Source organism: Heloderma suspectum, chromosome 5 (genome assembly GCF_057233095.1).
Source record: "Heloderma suspectum isolate Gila_16-S chromosome 5, 16-S_ref, whole genome shotgun sequence".
Lineage (NCBI taxonomy): Eukaryota > Metazoa > Chordata > Lepidosauria > Squamata > Helodermatidae > Heloderma > Heloderma suspectum.
In genome coordinates this window covers 216,267,265-216,284,291 of record NC_139462.1, presented here as the reverse complement: position 1 = coordinate 216,284,291, position 17,027 = coordinate 216,267,265, and the positions used below count along the sequence as shown (strand labels likewise).

At 43.7% G+C, this 17,027-nt stretch overlaps 1 protein-coding gene across 2 annotated transcripts in view; it reads right to left on the bottom strand.

Moving 5' to 3' along the window:
- The window catches only part of PTPRN2 (protein tyrosine phosphatase receptor type N2), a 1,142,627-nt gene that overhangs the window by 871,907 nt on the left and 253,693 nt on the right, over positions 1–17,027 (bottom strand). Inside the window, exon 3 of one of the 2 annotated variants that reach the window (XM_084859285.1) lies at positions 16,465–16,578. The exons of the other annotated variant lie outside the window; for it this stretch is intronic. Coding sequence (XP_084715411.1) covers positions 16,465–16,578 — 114 coding nt within the window. The remainder of the gene's footprint in view (positions 1–16,464; positions 16,579–17,027) is intronic. 2 annotated transcript variants of the gene reach the window in all.

Here is a 17,027-nt window from a genome sequence, read left to right as displayed (position 1 = left end):
TTATTCATGCCATCTTAATTTTATTCTTCAGCATTACTGTAAAGAGCAGCTCTCTGCAGAACTTATAATCAACCATACCACAAGCTCCAGGTAGGCAACAATGAGAAAAGATTATTGTGGGCCTTGCCCCAAGAGAATTAGAGTGCCACTGCCAATACAGCCCTTAGCCTCCATCTGTTGGGACTGTGCAACAGCACAAAAGAGGTAATATATATTCAAAGAATGCAATTCCTTCCCCTTCTCCTGCTACAAACAAATTTACACACGTGCATGCACCCACCCACACATATATTATTTCTCTCTTTCTCTCTCCACCCCCCTTTTATTCTTCTATTGATTTTTGTAACAATAAGCACACCAATTTTGTCCAAATTAATATAGCAATTGTGCCCTGGAGCTATGCCAATTCTAGCTTTTGATTCAGAAGCAATGCCCATCTCTTCAGTAGCACTAAGTTGCTTTTAAATGGCCTCCTTTAAATTATTGTATCAGTTTACCATGCATGTGATGTTGCCACTTGCAATCCTATTTATGCAGTTATGGAATTTGGCCCAACCAACCAGAGGCATCAAAGTGTCACAATGATAATGCAATATGAAGAGGGTTTCCGAAAGGGCAGGGAGACAAGAAGACTAAAATTGAATCAGGAATATAAGAAGAGGCACAGGGGAGGAATAAACCAATATTAAAGACTGGTATATATTAGAGGGCAAAAGCCATTTTTAAACAGAAATTGCCAATAAGACGTAGGTATACTAAATGCTGGACTAGTGTCTTAACAGACACCATTCTTCTATCAACTAGTGCAAGTCTGGCCATAAGAAAGACTTCTACTATACTATTAATAGTCCCTTCTATGTATATAAAGGTTACAGAATGGCATACACAAAACAAAAAAGGTAGTTGCCTGCCTCAAAGAGCTTGCAATGCAATTTAAATGTTAACACTGGGAAAGACACAAAAGAGAGAAGGGAATGGAAAACAAGGGTAACAAACAACAGAGAAGGGGGAATAATAAAAGGAGGCCCAGGGAGCAAGAAAAAAAAAAGTGAGAAAATGCAGTTACATACAGTTACAACACAATCCTAGGTTTACTCAAAAGTAAGTCCCACTGAATTCAATGGGACTTTCTTACAGGTAAGTGTGTGTAGGATTGCAGCCTTAGGCTGTCTTTTAATTGGATGAAAACTACATAGTTAAGCCACAGTGAACTGAAGAAGAATTTACAAGATGAGTGTGAAGTGGTACCATGCAGGTGTTCTGAGAAAGAGTTCCAGCCATAATGGGCAGTAAGAGATAATGGACCTATCCATTTAAGAAAGCAGAATCTTAGCCAGGGCAAAGTTGGAGGAGAGAAAGTAACAAAAAGGATTATAACAGGGAAAGGAACAGAAAATGGAATGGGGCGATGACAGCGAGTTTCTACTGGATACAAAAGGGGATGGAAAGATTTGTGGGGGAACATCACATGGTCTGAATGACATAAGAGGTTAATGTTTTTCACTGAAGCATTCTGGACAGAGGTGAGATAAGGTAAGGCAAGTCATAGCATTGGATGAAATTCTGGATTTATTGTGATTTAGGCAGAGAAAAACAGAGTTTAGAGAAAGCACACACAAACTTACCTTATGCTTCAAAGAGAGGAAAACATTAAGATAAAATATTATTCCTTGTATGTTATTTCAATTTAAATAAAATTATAAAGAACATCTTTGTAACATTTTCCTAAGTCCACTAAATTTTTTTTTGTTTAAGAGCAGGTCACACACCACATTCTAATTAATGAATTTATGGAATACTTCATAGAGTCCAGAAAGAGTTATATCTCCAAGATGCACCTGTCTTGGGAATTTAAATATAACTCTCTGAAATAATTTGCAGTCCTGAATATTATCCATGTTTTATCACTCATCAGCCCATAATAGCTCCAACATTTTCTTACTTCCCCAGATCTATCAATATTCTCACACCAGAATATTGCTAAGAAATATACAATTTTTGTCTCACTTCGGACCAACTCTTCACCAAATGAATTTACCATATCAGTTTCACATTTTAAATATGCCTTCATATGGCCATAACTAGTACCTACCCTATGAGGACAATTTATCAACAAGCTGCAGTTCACCTCAGCATGGTAAATACATGTTTTTCCATAGATAAATCTTGAAATAATTAATCCGCTTTATGAAATAGCAAATACTTCAGAACATAATATGATTGTCAGACCTGTTACTCTGTCAGCAGCAGAATTATTTTCAGGATGTTTAAGGGAGCATTTGACTAACTAAGCTAATTGTATTCTTTAGGATTAATATCTCTAAAGTTCTATTGCAGCCATTATTTTACTTTGACCCCAAGGTAAACAAATCCTTTATCTTATAATTATTATAATAAGCATTTGCAGTATTTTTGAAAACATAAACCATCACATGACAATGCTTAGTGTTTAAAACAATACATAAAATGAGAGGAATAGAACGCAAATCCATCAGCAGGCATGACAACAAACCAGCTATTCAGATCAATTGTTGCTTACTTTCTATCTCCTGTTTGAGTTCAGTATCTTCTGTTTTATGGAATATATTGACTCACTCACTTACTCACACAAATGGATTCTTGATGAACCATGATAAAGCACACAGCAAACATGAAGAGACTACTGATTAAGTGAACCTCACAGTAATTTTGTCCACTAGATGTCGATTGGACAAAAAGAAGGAAATGTTTTGTGATTCAATAAAGTTTAACAGGCATAAATAGTCCCAAAATACCCTTCTTGCCATCAAAAAGTGAATGACTCTTAGTTCCATTTCCAGATCTTGCATTTAAACTTATAAGAAAAAACATAGTAGTCAAGTTAGAAACAGATGAATATGCAGCTTGGCCATTACAATGAGGAGAGGCTATAGAATTTTATGTATACTCTGGCCAGGAGCCAAACAATCATGCAACTAGGCTGGTGAGCCCAAGATGGTTACATCATGGTTAGACTACTGCAATGCACCCTGAGTGAGACTACCCTTGAAGAGCATCTGGAAGTTTCAAATGGTGCAAACTATGGCAGTTAGGATACGGACTGGAAAATACTATCATGATCACATTACCCCAATAGTAGTTATCAATTGTTTTCTGGGCTCAAATCAAGGTGTCAGTTTTAACCTTTAAAGCTCTGAAAGGCTTAGGGACTGGCTATCTGAAGGGCTGCCTGTCTCCTTTTGAACCTGCTTGGTTATTAAGATCTCCTTTTGCAGATACCCTTTCTTGCAGAGGGCTGCTTCTTGTTGGATATGCAGGAAACAGCTTTCGCCTGCATTGCTCCCAAACTCTAGAGCAACAAACTCCCTTTGGAGTTGTGACAGGGTCCCCAATCTCTCTGCATTCAGAAACGGAAACTGAAGACATGTCTTTTTAACTTGGATTTTTAAACTATTGTTATGGTTTTTAAGGTTGCTTTTAGTGTGTTACTATGTTTTTATTTTGTTTTTATTTTATTTATCTTCTGAACTTTTTGTAAAACACATTGGTTGGCTTCAGAAAGGTAGTATAGAAATACCATAAAAATTTGTTTCCCTTGAACATAAACGCCCCCTCCTGAAAAAAATCCAGTGCTTCTGAAAGACATTTGTGATATGGCATGAGTGGTAGCTGGTCAAAGAAATTTGCTGAGCTATTACACTCTACACAAGCCTAAGCAGCTAGTTGAACCAAAGATTGTATGCTGGAACACTGCATTGTACAATTGCATTGTAATTCTGGCTCTTCCTTAAACTCATCAACCTGAGTTTTACTGGATACCATTTGCGTCCCTGTTCATGCAAATATTTGTGTAGCCTATCATGGCCAAAAACAGGGACACAAATGGCATAGTGGGTGCCATTTGCGGCCGTAAAGCTGGTCGATTAGCCTAAATGCAGCCATAAATGGCTGCATTTAGGCTAATCAACCAGCTTTACGGCCGCAAATGGCATCCACTACGCCATTTGCGTCTGGGGGACTGACTTAGACAGAGATACAGCACGGCAGTGGCTGCTGGCCGTATCGACTTTCTCCAGCCCTGTGGAGCTGCTGGCTGGCTCTGCAGGTTCGACGTGGACAGGGATCCGACCCGGATAGATCCTGCAGGGAGGCGGAGGTGAGTGGTCCGTTTCGCCACGGACTCCAGGGGACTGGATTCTTTAGAATCCGGCCTCATTCGAGTCTGTGGCAGAATTCTCCGTCATCACTAGGTACTTGAGGATGAGACTGGAGGATAGCCTGCAGAGGAAGAATTACAGGGAACCCCACATGAGAGTGAGCAAGGGGCTGAAGGTCAGTGAACTAGAGGTGATGAAACCAAGGCCTACAACAACAAGAAGAGAAGAGCAGTAGTTGTGGGAGACTCCTTGCTGCATGGGATTGAAACCCAAGTAGGGATGTACGAAAGTCACTTACCTTTTACGAAATTTGATTCGCAGTGGGGGGGAGGTGCTCCGTCCCTCCCCTCAAAATTCTGGCCAGGGGGGGAGGCGTCCTGTCCCTCCCCCTGAAATTCTGGCCGGGGGGGAGGCGCCCCATCCCTCCCCCCCGAAATTATGGCTGGGGGGGAGGCGCCCTGTCCCTCCCACTGCAAATCCTGGCCGGCCGGGTCTGCAAATTGCGTCCCTGCAGTCAGCCGTGATAGGCTACATAAATGTTTACATAGCCTATCACGGCTGAGTTAAAAAAAAAAACGCGGATACGCAAATGGCGGCGTCCATGGGCGCCACCATTTGCGTTCCTTATTTTGGCATGTCTAGTCTACATAAACATTTACTTAGACTACGGCGAAAATAAGGGGAACACAAATAGAGTAGACGCTACACTATTTGCGTTCCCCATAGTCTACGTAAATGTTTACGTAGACTAGACTTGCCAAAATAAGGAACACAAATGGCGGCACCCATGGGCGCCGCCATTTGCGTATGTGCGGTTTTGTTTTGTTTTTTAACTCAGTTTTTTAACTATTTTTTAAAAATCTAGCCGTGATAGGCTACGTAAATCTTTACGTAGCCTATCACGTTGTTTTTTTTTTTAATTTGGAAATGGCAGCGGCAGCAGCCGGTCGGAAGACCGGCCGCCACAGCCGCCGCCGCCGCACCACCGCCGCACCGCCGCCGCCGCTGCCGCCAGGGAGATTCGCCCAAGGTAAGTCCCGTCCCGGGGGGGGGGGAGACCATTTCGCCACCGATTTCAGGGGGCCGAATGTGCTGGCATTCGGCCTCCCCGAGATTCGTGGCGAAATTCTCTGACATCCCTACAAGTATGTCGCGAAGACCCATGGACTCACTAGGTATGTTGTCTCCCAGGAGGATGGATTAGAGATGTGACTGAAGGGTTGCCTGCACTCATAAAGCCCACTGACAGGTATCCCTTTCTTCTCAGGTTTCTGACAGGTATCCCAACAAATGATACCACCAAGCGGAGCTATGAAGAAATCATGTCAGGCTTTGAAGCTTTGGGAAAGAAACTCAAGAACTTTAGGGCCTAGATAGTTTTCTCATCCATCCTTCCAGTAGTTAGAAGAGGGATAGCAAGAGAAAGGAAAATACTCGAGGTGAATGACTGGCTACAAAGGTGGTGCTGACATGAGAGATTTGGATTCTGGGACCATGGGCTATACTTCCTGGAACATGGACTGTTGGCAAGGGATGAGTTGCACCTCACAAGGGCTGGGAAGAATGTGTTTGGCCAGTGCATGAAGAACTTCACCAGGAGGGCTTTAAACTGAATCCTGTAGGGGAGCGAGACGTAAAGTTGGGGGTAACAATGGACAAAGGCTCATGCACCACAATGGGGAGAACAGCTCTAACAGCACCCAAAAATAGTCTTCAAAAACATGTAAGAAGAAAGCCAGACTATAAAGTACAAGTACATGGTCTTCGATGTCTATATACTAATGCCCAGAGTATGGGAAACAAACAGAACGAACTTGAACTCTTAATACAAGAGGGAAATTATGACTTGAGGTGTCATTGAAGCTTGGTGGGATTACTCCCATGACTGGAATACAGCAATTGAGGGATATAACTTGTTCAAAAGGAACAGAAAGAACAGGAAGGGAGGTGGAGTTGCACTATATGTTAAAAATACATATCTCTACACAGAAATACAGGAGGATGAGTTTGGCAGCCCCATTGAGAGCATCTGGATTAAAATAAATGGAGTAAAGAATAAAAGGAACATGCTGGTTGGAGTCTACTACTGGCCACCCAATTAAGGAGAAGACAAGGATGAAACTTTTGAAAAGCAAATTGCCAGTGTTTCAAGGAAGCATGACGTAGTAGTAATGGGGGACTTCAATTTCCCAGATACTTGTTGGGAGACAAATTTTGCAAAACACGGCCCCTCCAAGAAATTCCTGTCTTGTGTTGCAGATAGGGATGTACGAAAGTGACTTACCTTTCGCGGATTATGTTGATGGGGGGGGAGGTGTTCCTTCCCCCCCCCAGAATCCTGGCCAGGGGGGAGGCGCTCCGTTCCTCCCCCCGGAATCCTCGAACGGCCGGCTGTGCTCCGCGGCAGCTCCGCAGAGCAGCCGGCCAGGCCCACCCTGCCCCGGCCAGGCCAGAGCTGTCTGCAGCCGGATTTCCAGCTGCGGAGGGCTCTGGGTAAAAAAAAACAAAAACAAAACAACTACGTATGCAAATGGCGGCGGCTATGGCCGCCGCCATTTGCGTTCCTTCTTTTTGGCCGTCTTAATCTACGTAAATATTTACGTAGACTATGACGGCGAAAATCAAGGGGAACGCAAATAGCGTAGCGGGCGCTATTTGCGTCCCTTTTTCATTCACCGTTTTAGCCTACGTAAATCTTTTTTACACATTTACGTACGCATTTTTTTTTTAAACCCACCCCCAAACATGATAGGCTACATAAAGATTTACATAGCCTATCACGTCTTTTTTTTTTTCCCCACAAGCCTGGAAATGGCGGCGGCAGCAGCCGGTCGGAAGACTGCCCGCCGCCGCCACCGCCGCCCGGAAGATCCACCCCAGGTAAGTCTTGTCCCAGGGGGGGATCCGCGGGGGGGCAGGGGGGGGCAGGCCGTTTCACCCAGGTTTCGGGGGGCCGAATGCACTGTCATTCGGCCTCACTGAGATCCGTGGCGGAATTCTCTGACATCCCTAGTTGCAGATAACTTCCTCCTACAGAAAGTGGAGGAACGAACTAGAGGATTGGCTATCCTTGACTTGATCCTAACCAACAGAGATGACTTAGTGGATGAAGTGGAACTCTGGGGGAAAGCGACCATGTTATACTTGAGTTCTTGGTTCTAAAGGAAGCAAAAGCCGAGTGTAGTCAAACGCGTACCCTGGATTTTAGGAAAGCCAATTTTAACAAACCCAGAACAATGATAAATAAGGTCCCATGGCATGATGGCAAATGACCCTAATGAGAAAAGGAGCCCAAGATGGGTGGGAGTTTTTAAAAAAGGAAATTCTAAAGGCACAATCACAAACAATTCCAACCAGAAAAAAGGCAGAAGACAACAGAAGAAGCCAATGTGGCTTCACAAAAAGCTTAGAGTTGACCTGAAATAAAAAAAGGACACATATAGGAAGTGGAAGGAAGACGAAGCTACAAAGGAAGAGTACAGGCTAGGGATGCTGGAGAAATTCGAGATGGATTCAAATGAGCTCGGATTTCTAAGTATTCGACCTGCGGAATCTACTGCAGAGTGCCCCCCTCAGGCCGTGCAGAGTCCCTGGACTTTTGGATGATTTTTTAACTTTCCCGATAAATCCATAGAAAAATACACAAGTTTCTGCTGAGGAAACCTTGAATGGAATGGGGGACAATACACTAAATGTTATGTACTGAGGTAAATTATGGAAATACTTATGGAAATATTTACATAAATATTTATGTATTTTTCCTCATGACGGAAAAAAAAATTCACATCCATCTGTGGGCAGATGACAGAATGAAAGGCACCTGACAATCCGTGAAACACAGATGGAGTGGATTTTACACAGTCCGTACATCCCTAGTACAGGCAGGTAGCACAGAATTGCAGGGATGGTGTCAGGAAGGCTAAAGCTGAGAATGAGCTGAGGTTAGCGAGGGATGCTAAAAGCAACAAAAAGGCTTTCTTCAGCTACGTGCAAAGTAAAAGGCAGAGGAAAGAAATGGTGGTTCAACTATTAAATAAAGATGGCAAAATGATAATAGATCGCAAAGGAAAGGCAGAAGTGTTCTGCCCAGTTCCTACTTCAGCTCAGTCTTCTCCCGAAAGAGGGTCTATGAGCCCCCTAGCAAAGGTGAAGTACAGGCTGAAGGGGCAAGATTGCAGCTAGGGATGTGAGAACACATCCCAGCTCGGGTTCTCTGGGCACTCTCCGAGCTCACCCCCTGCTCGCTGGCCCTTCGGGCTGCAGTCGAGCCCCCCCCTGCACTCAGTGAGCAGCCTGCAACTTAGCTGGGCCTGTTCGTCATTACCTGATCATCATGTTTTTAAAAACATGGCAATCATCAGTGCTTGCCCATAGATTTATATGCAAAATAGAGCTGTGAAACTAAAGTCTATAGGCGAATCACAGCACTTTTTGCATATAGGGGGGCACATAGACTTATATGCAAAAAGCACTGTGGATCACTTATATACCCTAGTTTCACAGCACTATTTTGCTTATAAGTCTGTGGGCAAGCGCTGCCAATTGCCATGTTTTTTAAAAACATGACGAACGGGATAATGACGAACAGGCCCGGGTAAGTTGCGGGCAGCTTACCAAGTGTGTGTGGGGGAATCAACTGCAGCCTGGAGGGCCAGTGAGAGGGGGAGCGCTCAGGGGGTGCAGCTCAGGGGGTGCAGACACCGGTGGTCCGAAAGATTTGCAGACTAAAATGGGTGTAGGGATGGCAGAGAATTCTGCCACGGATTTCAGTGAGGCCGAATGCGCTGGCATTCAGCCCCTCGAAACCCGTGGTGGAATGGCCTCCCAACCCCACCACCCCACGGAATCCCCCTGGAACAAAACTTACCTGGGGCAGCAGCAGTGGCAGCTGGTCTTTCGGCTGGCTGCTGCGGCCGCAAATGGCGGCTGCTGTAGTGGCCGCCATTTGCGTCCTGCCAGGCTGCCGTGATAGGCTACATAAGTATTTACGTAGCCTATCATGGCAAAGAGCAGGGACGCAAACGGCGGCCGTTACGCTGTTTACGCCGCTGGTCTTTCCGTGATAGGCTACGTAAGTATTTACATAGCCTATCATGGTAAAGGCAGCCATGCAAACGGCGGCTGCTACGCCATTTGCATGGCTGCCTTTACCGTGACAGGCTACGTAAATACTTACATAGCCTATCACAAAAAGAGCAGCGGCACAAACAGCGTAGCGGCCGCCGTTTGCGTTCCTGCTCTTTGCTGTGATAGGCTACATAAATACTTATGTAGCCTATCATGGCAGCCTGGCAGGACGCAAATGGTGGCCGCTACAGCAGCCGCCATTTGCAGCCACAGCAGCCCAACCACGGCCGGAACTCCGGCTGCGAACAGCCCTGGCCGGTGGCTCCGCGGAGCTGCTGTAGAGCAGAACCGGCCAGGGAGGATCCCGGGGGGAGGGACGGAGCGCCTCCCCCCCACAGCAAATCACACCTGAGAAAAGGTAAGTGACTTTCGTACATCCCTAAATGGGTGCCTGTGCCATCCCTAATTGCAGCTTGAGATTGATAGGCATATGGTCAAGGAACACCTAATTACTTTGAATGAGTTCAAATCTCCAGGGCCAGATGAACTGCATCCTAGAGTCATAAAGGAACTGGCAGAAGAACTCTCAGAACTACTATTATCTTTGAGAAATCATGGAGGACGGATGGAGTGCCAGATGCCTGGAGGAGGGCTAATGTTGTCCCTATCTTCAAAAAGGGTAAAAAGGAGGAACCTGGAAACTACAGACCAGTCAGTCTGACATCAATCCCTGGGAAAATTCTGGAGCAGATGATAAAGCAATCCATCTGTAAGCACCTTGAAAACAATGCAATGATTACTCAGAGCCAACATGGATTTGTCAAGAACAAATCCTGCCAGATGCATCTGATCTCATATTTTGTTCAGGTCACCTCCCTTGTGGACTGTGGGAATGCTGTGGACATAATAGACCTCAACTTCAGCAAAGCTCTCAACAAAGTGCCCCATGATATCCTAAGTAGTGGGCTAGATAAAACAATGATCAGGTGGATCCACAGTTGGCTACAGAATGGGACTCAAAGAGTGCTTATCAATGGGACCTTCGCAAACTGGGGGAGGTAACGAGCGGGGTACCGCAGGGCTCAGTCCAGGGCCCAGTGCTCTTCAACATTTTTATTAATGACTTGGATGAGGAGGTGCAGGGAACGCTGATCAAATCTGCAGATGACACAAAATTGGGCAGGATAGCTAATATCCTGAATAGCTAAGACTGAAATAAAATTCAAAGTGATCTTGATAGACTGGAGCACTGGGCGGCAGAAAAGAACAGAATGAAATTTAATAGGGATAAATGCCAAATTCTGCACCTAGGAAAAAGAAACCAAATGCACAGGTACATGATGGGGGATACTTGGCTCAACAATACTACAAGTGAGAAGGATCTTGGAATTGTATATCACAAGCTGAATATGAGCCAACAATGTGATGTGGCTGCAAAAAAGGAAACTGCTATTTTGGGCTGCATTAATAGAAGCATAGCTTCCAAATCCTGGGAAGTACTAGTTCCCCTCTACTCAGCACTGGTTAGGCCTCATCTGGAGTACTGTGCCCAGTTCTGGACACCACATTTTAAGAAGGATGCAGACAAACTGGAGAGGGTTCAGAGGAGGGCAACAAAGATGATCAGGGGACTGGAAACACAGCCCTATGAAGATAGACTGAAGGAACTGGGTATGTTTAGCCTTGAGAAGAGAAGACTGAGGGGAGAGATGATAGCACTCTTCAAGTACTTGAAAGCTGTCACAGAGAAGAAGGCCAGGATTTCTTCTCGATCATCCCAGAGTGCAGGACAAGGAATAATGGGCTCAAGTTACAGGAAGCCAGATCCCGGCTGAACATCAGGAAAAACTTCCTGACTGTTAGACCAATATGACAATGGAACCAATTACTTAGAGAGGTGGTGGGCTCTCACACACTGGAGGCATTCAAGATGAGGCTGGACAGCCATCTGTCAGGGATGATTTGACTTGGATTCCTGCATTGAGCAGGGGGTTGGACTCGATGGTCTTATTCTATGATTCTATGACCCTTGGTCTGATCCAGCATGGCTGTTCTTATGTCATTAAGATGGTCCCTCAAGTATCCTGGGCCCAAGCCATTTAGGACTTGATAGCTAAATCACCAGCACTTTGATGGAGACTAAAAATAGCCTGGAAGCCAGTGAAGCTACTACAACAACTGGATCACATGCTCCAAGAAATCAGCTCTGATCACAAGTCTGGCTGCATCATTTTGCAGCAGCTGAAGGTTTGAAATGCTTTTCAAAGGCAGCCTCACGTACAGCATACTACAGTAGTGACTAGGTCTGCCTTCTCCAGGATCATGCACATATGTTTTTTCTTTTAATTTGTTTAATGGTTTTACATTATATTTTGTACTTCATGTTTTATAAACTGCTGTAAGAAGCTGTCTGTGTCTAACCAACTCTTCAAAAATAAATAAGATTATGACACCTATGACATAGGGGTCAAGTCTCATTTATCAACAAAATCTGATAAAAGTGTTTTTTTTTCTTTACAATATTAGTAGTGAGGAAAGTAAAAGAAAATTCAAAAAATAACATTAGAATCAAATGAATATTTGTCACATTTACACATGTATAATAGGCAGGCTTCTTTCACACATACAAAGTATAAATGCATGGCTATAGTCCCCTGTGGTGTGATTCCACTGATGAATTGTGTGAAAAAAGAAATGATGTGGCTGGGGCCATCAGCACAGCTAGGGATGTACGAAAGTCACTTACCTTTTCGAAGGGTGACATTTGCGGTGGGGGGGAGGCGCTCCATTCCTCCCCCCGAAATTCTCCCCAGCTGGCTCCACTCCATGGCGACTCCGGGGAGCCGCCGGCCGGGGCCACCCGCAGCCAGACATCTGGCCGCTGGGCAGCCTGCACAGGGATGCAAATGGCAGCCTCCGTAGCTGCCGCCATTTGCATCCCTGTATTTTGCCATGATAGGCTACGTAAATATTTACGTAGCCTATTACGGCAAAAGACAGGGGCACAAATGGCGTAGTGGCCACCATTTGCGCCCCTGACTTTTGCCGTAATACGCTACGTAAATATTTACATAGCCTATCACGGCAAAAAAAAAAGGGGGAACACAAATGGCATCCCTGCATTAGCCGTGATAGGCTATGTAAGTATTTACATAGCCTATCACGGCTATAATGAAGAAGCGAATGGCGGCCGCTGATGCGGCCGCCATTCACAAAGCAGCACGAATGGCAGCAGGTAAGTGCTCCGTTTTGCGCGCCTTTTGCGGGGTGGGGTGGCAGGGGGCTTCATTCTGCCATGGATTTCGGAGGGCCGAATGCACTGGCATTCGGCCTCACTGAGATCCATGGCGGAATCCTCTGACATCCCTTTGCACAGGTCTTGCTTGCTCTTTCTCTCACTCTCTCACCATAGTGTTAAATGGGTGGGACAGAGCCATGCAATGGAACTGGCCCTGTTCACAAGATTATTTCATTCATTCTCAAAAACTCCCTGTCAGTCAGTCAGTCAGTCAGTCACACACTTCCGGCTAATGAGAGACTATACCACACAGAACCTGATCACTGTGTGCTTGTGGCTGAAATCCTAAACAAACTTGTATGTGTGCCCCTTAAGTCCTATTAGACACACTGGAATTTACTTCTGAGTAAACATAGATAGGATTGCACTCTGTATGTGTAAAAGGGCCCTCATTGACCCTCAAAATAAGGAACAATCCACTGAAAACAAAACACTTCAGGATTACCAAATGAGAAGATAGGGAATTCAGCTTTTCAGAGGAGCCAGGCAACAAACACCAGACGCTTGTGAGCAGAATGATACCAGAGGTAATTCCCCACCACCACTTCACCAGCCTACCAAATCCTCTGCTTCCCTGCAGATTTAAAAAGCAGTTATCGTATTCTGCAGTAATCCTAAAGGAATAACCAGAGCTATGTTTGCTACAACTATGGCACATAAGATGCATCACAGTGCTTGTGACAGCCTCCCCCTTGGACATAGATCCCAAGACAATGTCAGTTTCCTATTGTTTGCTGAAGCATATATGATGCCTGAAGACACATACCCCAAAATGTAATACTTCATAAGAAGAGCTCAAGGCCGTTAATAAGGCTGCAGTGCAGATATTGTGATCATCCGCTATCCCAAGAGAAATTTCTAGAGTTCTTTTTTAAATGGACAAAGAGTTTCAAAATCTTTCTACACCTTTACATCACAATAGCAACACAGATCATTTTCATTGTATATTTGGAGGAGATCTGTTTTCATTGCCTGCTTAACAGTTCATTAAACATTAAAAGAGACATGCAAAACCAGTCTTAAAGGACATCTCAAACAGGGATATTGATATGCTGTGATTGCTTTGTCACTGAACTTGAGTCACTGAATCCAGCTTCCTAGGAATCCTAACTTTAACTTTTAAGAAGCAAATGTTTCGGTGTTAAGGTGGCAAAAATAGCCTTGAAGGATCTGTTCAACAGTGGAACAGACTACCTTAGGAGGTTCTGGGCTCTCCTTTACAAACTAACATGGCCTTTTTTTTTGGCTGCATTTATAGCCCTTAACAGTACATTCTTTTCCATTGGATTTAATAGCCCCATTGTCATCAGGCTATGACAGTATGATATTTAAACAGAGTCCAGCTGTCATGGATGCTGTAACTGCATCCTCCATTGAGCAGGGGTTGGACTAGATGACCTCCAAGATCCCTTCCAATTCAATTAATTTTATGACGCAAAGCACAGAGCATACACTGCCATAATCTCAATATCTCTTGGTAGATAAAATGGAGTTAAATATCAGAGATTATTTAAATAATATAAGTAAAATCTTAAGTGACCCAAAATATAAAATGCAACAAACATTTTACATTCTTGAACATGACCATAAGAAAAGGCCAGTAATACATACTTATGTCACACTAGCATGATGTGTTCTTCCAACCTGCTTTCCTTGCTATTCAAATCATGACATCTTCAGGGCATCTTCTACACAATGCAGAATCCAATGAAAATGTAATGGGTGAACCAAAAAAAACAACAACTCAGCACCTTAGTGGTATGTGACTAAAAAGCATCTCTCTCTCTCTCTCTCTCTCTCTCACACACACACACACACACACACATATGAGGGAGGTATCGGCAGGCTTGGTGGAACCCCAAGGTTGACAGAAGCACAGATAAAACCCAAATGGGGAGCACCCCCAAAACTACTCATTGAGGACTAAGCATGCTCAATGGCCATGGAATGCTGACTTGATTATTTGGGGCGGGAGGAACGGACAGAAAACTAGGGGTTGGGGGGTAGAATGGAGTGGGTGGAATCCCAAACAGCAGCACTCCACACTGCAACATTTTGTTGCAGGTCCCAATTGTTGAACAAAATTCAAATTGTTTATTGAACTGCTTGTTGTTTTTGCATTACCATATTCTAACAAAACACAGTTAAAAGAAAGAACAGTTCTCTGACTTCAGACATCACAGTTAGTTTAGAAGAAGCAAAAGTTTCTGACCTTGAGGAGTGGAGTACACAAGCTCAAGACTTGTGCAAGATCATGTACATAGCAGAAACCTATGGTTTTGCATTATGTCCAAACTAACCCTAAGAGTTAGGGTTAGTTTGGACATGAAAATCGCTTGAAATTGCCTCCTTGTGGCAACCTGTTTATATGGCCCAATTCACCACACAAAACTGCACTTACGGGCCCTCATGGGATCTGTTATCTATTTCGTGGTGCCAAATTCAAGCTGACTCTATGTTGTATCCACATATTATAAAAAGCAAATGTACTTTGAATAGCAGGTGAGGTAAGATGCAGAAGATAAAAGTGAATGTAGATAATATGGTTTGGTGAAGATGTAGCATGGATGGAAAAATAATGTGTTTCCAGTATCAGATAATCTAGTAATTTTTGCATTTCCACATTGATTATAATACTACAAGATATATCAGATACAGTACTATAATAAGCGAAGGAGAACAAAGAGATAATGTATACAGAGAAACAAACTGTTACTGAATGCTTGGATGAAAATGAAACATTTCACATGAGGTGAAAAGCCTTTGATAAAAAAAAGGGCGGGGGGAGCTTGATACCAACAGCAGGCAGAATCATCTTTATATTATACTCCACAGTCTCCTACAGTTGCCTACCCAGGTCTTCTGAATTAATGTTTTGGTAATATTATTTTCTTTATCCTATTGATACTTAATATAACACCCTCTTTGATCCCTGCTTTGATCACAGGTATAATTTGGAGGTAATCAATGGCAGTATAAAGGAAACAAAAACACAGATGGAAATTGTAACAGCAATAAAGGTGATTACTTTATTATCAGAGAAAACATAAGTTCAAATGGAAGAGAATGAAGCATGTAGGAAAAAACTAATGAAAATAGAGTGCTTTATAATGGGAAGAATCCAACGGGGGGCTTATGCCCTCACCGATTCTCTTCTGCCCCGCCGATTGTGCTGTGCAAGTGGCCCTCACCACTTGCACAATGTGCTTCTAGGGCAACCTGAAGTGAGCAGAAACACTCTCTTCTGGAAGGGGGCAGGTCAGCAGAACTTCCATAAGGGAGCTCCGCCAACCTCCCTCCTTCCAGAAATGAATGTTTTTCTTATTCCAGGGCTTCCCCTAGGAAGCGCTAAATCTCCTTGTGTAAGCAGTGGGTCCTGCTTGTGCAATGCAATCAGTGGGACCGCAACACTTGTGGAAGGGAATTAATGGAGCAGAAAATAATTGGTGGGGGCATAAGCCCCCTGTTGGATTCTGCCCAGTATTTGGCAAAGTAATGAACTAACATGGCCTCTTTTTTTTGGCTGCATTTATAGCCCTTAACAGTACATTCTTTTCCATTGGATTTAATAGCCCCATTGTCATCAGGCTATGACAGTAGATAAAGCAAAAGCAGCTGCAGCACAGCAGAGTATCTCTACATGATGATGTCCCACTCCCCCCTGCCTCACTCCTGGAACAGTGCAGCAGAAGGAGCTTAATCGCTGATTGCTGTGGCATGTCACAGATCATCCTCTAACCTCAACAGTACGACTTTCTGACTTTTTTGGAAATAACTCAAGCTATTTCCAAGCCAAGCCAACATGAACAGGGTGGAGAGCTTGCCCATCTTTATACATTTTATTGTAAAATAAATGTGCTGAATGTAAACATTTTTGGGACAAAGTCTGCAAAAACTGCACCCCTCTACACCACTGATTCAAGAGATCCATATGTTATGTACCAACTCTGTTCTGTACAGTACCTCTGTGCAACAGCTTCTCTAAGACAATTTGCAAGTGCTGGAGGATGGGTGGTGAAACTTCATACTTGTATACATCTATCACCGGTACTCGCTGACACTTCCCAAACACTCCATCTGGAGAAGGGGGAAAGGGTGGTAGGGGAATCGGAAAAAGCAGAGTAGGGGGAGATAAATCACATTATTCTATGACACACCTAATATACAAAGAGATGTGTATTACTATCTTCACTATGTCCTGCTATATGACAGTTACATTAAATGTGAGAGAAGCTGTTAGACACCTTCTTGGTCACCTTTTCTTAAAAACTTCTTCACTTTTGATCCAAGCCTTCCTTGTTGGCAATGTTATAGCAAATAAATATTCTTAATGAAAACCAGAGAACCCAGGAAATGTGAATGTTGGTTTGCAGAGGCAGAGAGGATTTTTTATTTTCTTCTTTTAATACAGAAACTCTGTAGTGGTAAATGAATGTTGAATCGATAATAGGCAGCAAAGGCTAGTTTAATGTAGTACCCTCTAATGAATGCAATAAAAGAGAGCTGCTCACACAACAATGAGATAT